Source organism: Lissotriton vulgaris, chromosome 8 (genome assembly GCF_964263255.1).
Source record: "Lissotriton vulgaris chromosome 8, aLisVul1.2, whole genome shotgun sequence".
NCBI lineage: Eukaryota > Metazoa > Chordata > Amphibia > Caudata > Salamandridae > Lissotriton > Lissotriton vulgaris.
The window spans coordinates 734730966-734737742 of NC_141696.1; the positions used below are offsets into that span (position 1 = coordinate 734730966).

Consider the following 6777-nt stretch of genomic DNA (forward strand, 5'->3'; position numbering starts at 1 on the left):
CTCTACAATGCTGGCTCCACCCCCTGTGGTGCGTCTGATGTCCCTAGCCTGTCCTGTGAATAGGGAGAGGGGCTGAGCAAAACAAAGTGCTCCAGAACCAGTTGCATCTGTTTTCCCTTTGCCCTGCACCCTTGAGACAAAGGGAAATGTGTATATAAGAAGGGGCTGTGACCCCATGTAAAATGTCCTCTCTTGCTCCTAACTTGAGGGGGGCCTGCTGCTGCTGCTGGGTGCCAGGAGGACCGCCACTGGGTACTGCCTCCCTGCTGGAGGGCCCTGTGAGCTGGCCCCTAGGCCCAGCCTTTGCCCCCCTACATACTACAAGACTTTCTTTGGACTTTGCTGTCAAGTCCCTGAGAAGCACTTGGCTTTGGCCCTGGGAAGCACTGTGTTGCTGACCCAGGAGGACTGCTGGGGGCCTGCAGTGCGAAGCTGCACAGTGTGGGATTGTCCCGTGGCCCCTTCCTTGCAGGTGCCCACCCTGCATCATGTCCGCCTATTTTTGACTTCCTTAAGCAGGTGCCTACCCTGCATTATGGCCGCTGTGCTGATGTTTATTTAAATTGCGCGGTGCGCACCCCGCGACTTTGCCCGAATTTCCATTTAAATTCGAGCGGGTGCCCATCCCGCTTATTTATTTGTTTTTAGTGCGCAGGTGCCCACCCCGCAACTTTGCCCAGATTTTGGTATTTGACTTGCACGGGTTCCCACCCCGTGTATCACCGCTGCGGCCCGAGCCGCGAGAGGAATCCCCTCTGGGCTGCTGCCTAGCGCGACCCGAAAGGCAAGCCCAGTGACGTCTCCCATGGGCGGGGCTTCCAGGAAGGAAGGGAAGCCCCGCGAGAGAGGAGACGCCATCTGAAGCCCCGCAAAGGAGAAAGCCGGCCGCGCAATGGTCCGACGCTGCCTGGGGCTCCTGTGAGCTTTTGGGAGCCCCGGTACCCCAGAAGAGAGGCGAGGCTCCCCCGAGTCCCGCCGGTGCAGGGAGCAGCAGAGCTCGACAGGAGGACGCCACAGAGACGCCTCCACGAGAGAACCGGTGAGTGGGGACTTCCTCCATTGTAAGGTGCCTTCAAGGCCCCCCTGACAGTGTTTGGGGGGCATCCTGAGTGGACCCGCCTGCGGGCTGCTCCACCATTTGGCCACCATTATTTAGAGAGCCAGAGGGGCCTGTGGTCTTCTCTCCATAGGGCGCCAGTGAGGGCACCATGGTTGGTTTTCTGAGCAGCCCCGCTAGCTAGAGGGCCGCTCCGAAGTGGCAAGTGTTTCCTTTAGTGGCCTCATTATCTCCAGAGCCCTCATGTGGCTCCACCAGGGGATAAGTTTTTCAGAGCCCAGAGGGCTCCATCGAGGCCCCCCAGTTATTTTAAAGTCCCCATGAGGGTCTTGGGACCTACTTAATTTAGAGCCCGTGTGGCTCCAACGTTTGGCGCAATTCTGTCCTAAGGGGCAGTGAGGGCCCATGCCGCCACTCTACTTCCCAGCTGCCCAGTAAGTAGTGGGCAGCTGCACCGTTTAGGTTCTTCCTTTTCAGGGGACATGTTCTTTTGACTCTAGGAGTGAGACGCCCTCATTCGCCCCTACCTTGGCCTGCACAGCTGCGCAGAACTTAGTGCCAACTGCAACGTTTAGGCCCTTCATTTCAGTCTCCCAGCTGCCAAGCAAGTAGTGGGCAGCTGCCATGTTTAGGCATGTTCTTGGGTGTTGCTGCTGTTGGCTGAGGGCGCAGCCAGCCCTGACAATTTGGAACATAGGGCGTCAGAGCCCTGTGAGAGGCCAGTTGGCCTGGGGACAGTTTTCCTGTGGTGTGCCCCCACCTGGGGCGCCCTGTGTTTATGATGATTTGTGCATAATGTAAGTATGCATCCTGTCTAATACCTCTAACTGTGTTTTTATGATTAGGAGGTTGTTTTGCCTAGTATGGTTTATGCTAGTCAAGTTATGTTTCCCTGTGTGATCTATCCCTAAGGTGATTAGTATTGCGTAGTGTATTCGTAACTTTAACCAGTGGTTACTGGTTGTGTTCTACAATTGTTATTTTGTGCTACAGTTATTCTATGTTCTACATCTACTATTTCTACTAAGTGCTGATTCTGACAGTGGCCCTGTCATGTGTAACTAATCCCCTGTAAATTCTGCCCAGTGCCAGTTGGCACAGTGTATCTGTGTGATTATGATCTAATGTGTTTATGGTAATACAAAGGCAATTTTTAATATATAACCTTGTGTGGAGTTCCTTTTGTGGTGTGCTTAGTGTGTTGCTGCTGTGTGTGTGAGTTGCACAAATGCTTTACACATTGCCTCCAGGATAAGCCTGACTGCTCTTGCCAAGCTACCAAGGGGGTGAGCAGGGGTTATCTTGGCGTGTCACTCCCTTGCCCTGACTAGAGTGGTGATCTCTGCCTGGCTGTGGCGCAAGCCTTAGCCAACCAGAGATCCCATTTCTAACAGCAAGGGTATGCCATATTAAAAGTTTTAGACACACACCTTTCAGCTAGGTTTGTGCTATTCAAATACCATATTTACAAATTCATATATATGGTCCTAACCATTTCAGGAGCAACTACTGCCAAATATGGTCTGCGCCCTTGAGAGGATGAGATTCAGGCTCCTGAAACATTGGTATTAAAGGATTACTGTGAAATCAAAAATAGTCCTTTCTTGGAATAAAAGTAAATATACCTGAACGCATTCTACCTTCTCTGTGAGAGGGACCCTTTGCAGACCTCTTTTTATTGGAGTAAATATGTCATCTCCAGATTATTTGAAATCTGGAAGGCTTGACAAATTGTTACCCTCCCTAGTACTCTTTGATGTTACCTAGCTCTATACTCTGGGGTTCAGAAATGGTTTAGTCGACACTTTGAGAATGTTACCTGACCTGTTCAGTTGGGAATATGCTGAAGACAGTGGCTGCAAAGACTTGCCAAGCTCTGACTGCATAACCTGAAACCAGTTTGCAGTGGTAAATGCAGGATCCTCTTGGCGAGAGGCTGGGTCTCAGAGTATGCAAATGAAATCACTCAGATGTATAACCTTTGGTCTTACAAATGTGTAAAGACAGGAACTTAGGCAACTATGACTAGGCAGGGCCCTGATAAGAAATGTCACGCAGGGCCCAAGACAGCATGAACACCTGACCAAACGTATTCTCCAGCCAATAAAAAGAAGAACTCTTTAAAGTTCTAAGATCTCATGCCATCTAGTAGTATAGATGTGTTAGCTGTCTCTTCATTAATAAGCATGACAGGATTTCTTCAAAATCTGTAATTTAATTTTGCACAATGATTGTGGGGTCCTGAAAAATCACAGTGCCTGACGAATCATCCCCCCTATACTAGCTTCCTTCTGACAGCCCAGCGAAATGACCCATAGGAGAAGAAAAAATGGCTTTACATTACGGCATTATTCTGTATGTTTGTATGTAATTAAATATAACTATTAAATACTTTCTGGTACACATCTGGGTGTGCGGGGGGAGGTGTAGAGACTGTCATATGGGATTGTGTTTTTTCTAGATTTAAACATGGTAAGTGGGATTCCTACTAACATCCTTGCAGAAAGTTTTGTATTTAAGGCTAGGCAAGATGAATAAACTTTCCTTGGATTATTGCCTGATTTTGTAATACTCACTTTTCTTTATGTATGGCACACATTTAATTTACAAAGCGTCAGAGAAACATCCAGCTACTAACTTTAAACGCAACTCAAATCATGTGCTATATTAAAAATGCTTTTTTTGGCGGAAATAAAAAAAAGAATTCTGAGATCTTTGAAACAGGCATAGATGTAACAGTATTTGTAACAGTATTTGAGAATTTAATGAGAATTTAATGAAGAGACCTATGATGGGTTACTCGTACATAACCTTTCTTTCTCTGACGATGTCCTGTAGAATATTGTCTACAATGCTCCAGAGCTCATCACCTCTGTCCTTTTATTTATGAACTTGGTTAATTTATTTGCATTGAGGTTTACTATTGTTATTAGCTTACCACACTAAGATCATATCCAGCACCTTATATTTAACACATGATGATGATATGTAGAAAAACACAGTAATAACATTGGTTGTGTTTGTTTTTTCATAGGTTCGCCGAGTTTTTGTTTTCAGAGGAGTTCAAGGCAGGCTCCTGCAAACTAGATACCATCTACAGTCTTTATGAAGGCCTCTCGGGAACTGTGTGTTTTTTGGTTGACTTGTTGCAGCCCAATCAGGCAGAATTTCCTCTTTTCAACGTCTTTGTATAGCAGACGCTATCTTTGTTCCTTAACAAAGTCTCACAGTGTTGGATATCTTTTGTCTTGCTCTTTTTCTTGCCAGAGTTGCCATTTGGATTTTACCAGAAACTTGCCTTAATGCTTCTGTACAGCAAGTGAAGATAGAGTATTATTGTAGGTACATCATTCCAGGGTAAGACACCAACACACGACTGATGCTTGGAATATGGACCATTACTATGGATATTTCAAATCATTGTGAACTAATATCAATTCCTTTTGGATCAAAGACAATACAAATTGCACTGACTTTCTTAAAGAGAGTTAGGGGCAAGGTGATTCCATGGATTTGAGCAAGGATCTCATCATTAAAGAGCCTATGGATAATATAGATGTGGTGAAATATTGTAGTAACTGAAATTATATGCTGAAAGTTATAAAGAAAAGGTGCTAAAATGCCAAAGCCTTTTTCTAATTGCTGGTATTTTCCATGGATCCTAACCCTAACATTTTGTCTTATCTTATGAAGCTAAGGTATCATAAACCTTTGAATAAAGTAACATAAGCAAATATAATGATTTGATAATTATTTGATGATGTCAAACAATGCAATCAATGCCCGTTTTTATTTTCCACTTTACATAATTTCTTGGGCTCAACGATGCTAACCTGTGAATTTTTCTGCTTCACCGAAACACTATTTACCATCCTTTCAAACCCAATAGAGCCTATTGCATTGAATGTTAAGGTTCTTTGAGTTTATGAAAAAGATATTTAATACCTGATATGAATGAAATTGCTAGGGTTCTTCTTTCCTGTGCACCCAGTGCTAATGGTTTAAAAGTTCTTTATAAAAAGCTTAATCCAGAAAGAAAATTTCAAAACATAAAACAAGAAGCAGAGCAGGAAAAGATGCAAAGGTAAAATATTTCAACCAACACAATTTTTCAGTAACTAGGTGAATTAACTTTGGCAGCACACATTAAGGATACTGAAGCACAGCAGAAGGGAAATAATTCAGCATCAAGAAGACTACCTTATGTCACTGATCATTGCTTCCCCAGAGGTTCCATAGTGAACTCGATATGCTCTACCAAAGGAATGCTTGGCTGTCCACAAATTCTACTTACCACACCGCACCCTCCTGTGCAAAGTTTCTGTCAACACAAAGGAAAGAACCAAATTAATCATTAACTTTTTCTACGTGGAACAAGTAAGCCTCAGAAACACTTTGGGTTTTAAGAAAAGCATTAGAATAATAATCTATTATCTGAATCGTCAAAGTGGAAGATGAATCAGAGTATGTAAAGATCTTCTGGAGTCTCCAGAAGATCATTACATACTACAAGATGAGGAAACATATTGACCCAATGATGTAGTGGAGTCTCATGGATGCCTACAGAGGGACACCACCTACCCCTGGATGGTGAATGAAATGTTTGGATCTGATGAGTAAAAAATGAATTCTTTGAACCTTAGCCAGCCTCCAACAGTGCCACAACTTCTCTCTTTCAACTAGCACAGCAATGCCACGCACTTCCAATACACATACTGAGTCATGGATTCTAGTTAACTCTTTTTTTTTAACACAAATTGGATCTTTAATCCCAATCACTTCTCCTGTATTAAACTGAGGGTATTTCAATTTACTACCCTTAGGGTGGTTTTATTACATGCATCCTTAACAATCTTAGCTCTTTCCCAGACTTTATGAAAAGTGAATTATTTAGGGACATAAACATGCAACCAATTGGGATGCAGCCCTGATGTTGCCACTCGCCCACAGATCAGTTCAAAAGGTGAGCTCCCAGTGGAAATATGGGGAGTGGTCCTATAGGCCCATAATACATTGTACAGCAAAAGTTACATCTTTGTTGCATCTAACCGCACTTTGCACACACACCACTAAAATATGATTAAACCTCTCGGCCATACTGTTGCTCTAAGGTTGATGCATGGCAGTCCTAAGATGTCCCATTCTACTCTTCTCCAAAAAATCATAAATTATATTAACTGATACTCATTATCCATAATTATGCACATTTCACCCAAAAAACTAGTTAGTGCATCGATAGCCAGTTCATGCAAAAACATGACTTCTACTCATCCCGTGAAATAATCAACACGCACAGGTTCATAATGTAACTGTATTGGTAGAATCTGAAAGGGACCTAAAAAATCCAGCCCTACTTTTTTGCAGCCTTAGTCAGGTGCACCCACACAGAAAATTCTGCTGGTGACACATTCACCAATCATTTACTACTGGTGCAACCTTGCTACATCACATACCATCCAAGACCACCAGAGTGTACCCCGAGAGTATGTAGATAGGAATTTTGATGGCACTAAATATTGTGACAAGAATATTGAGGCAAAAATATTGAAAGGTAAGTAAGTTGAGATTTTCTACACCTAACTCCACATATTTATACTGTGACAATATATATATATGCATATATATATATATATATATATATATATATATATATATATATATATATATATATATATATATATATATATATATATATATATATATTACCTACTGGCGGTCGC

The 6777-nt window shown here is 43.1% G+C and overlaps 1 protein-coding gene across 1 annotated transcript in view; it reads left to right on the forward strand.

Moving 5' to 3' along the window:
• LANCL3 (LanC like family member 3) overlaps positions 1–4788 on the forward strand; it is a 313041-nt gene extending 308253 nt beyond the window's left edge. Inside the window, exon 5 of the mRNA XM_086933373.1 lies at positions 4092–4788. Coding sequence (XP_086789499.1) covers positions 4092–4251 — 160 coding nt within the window. The 3' untranslated portion in view covers positions 4252–4788. The remainder of the gene's footprint in view (positions 1–4091) is intronic.
• Positions 4789–6777: the final 1989 nt, after the last annotated feature.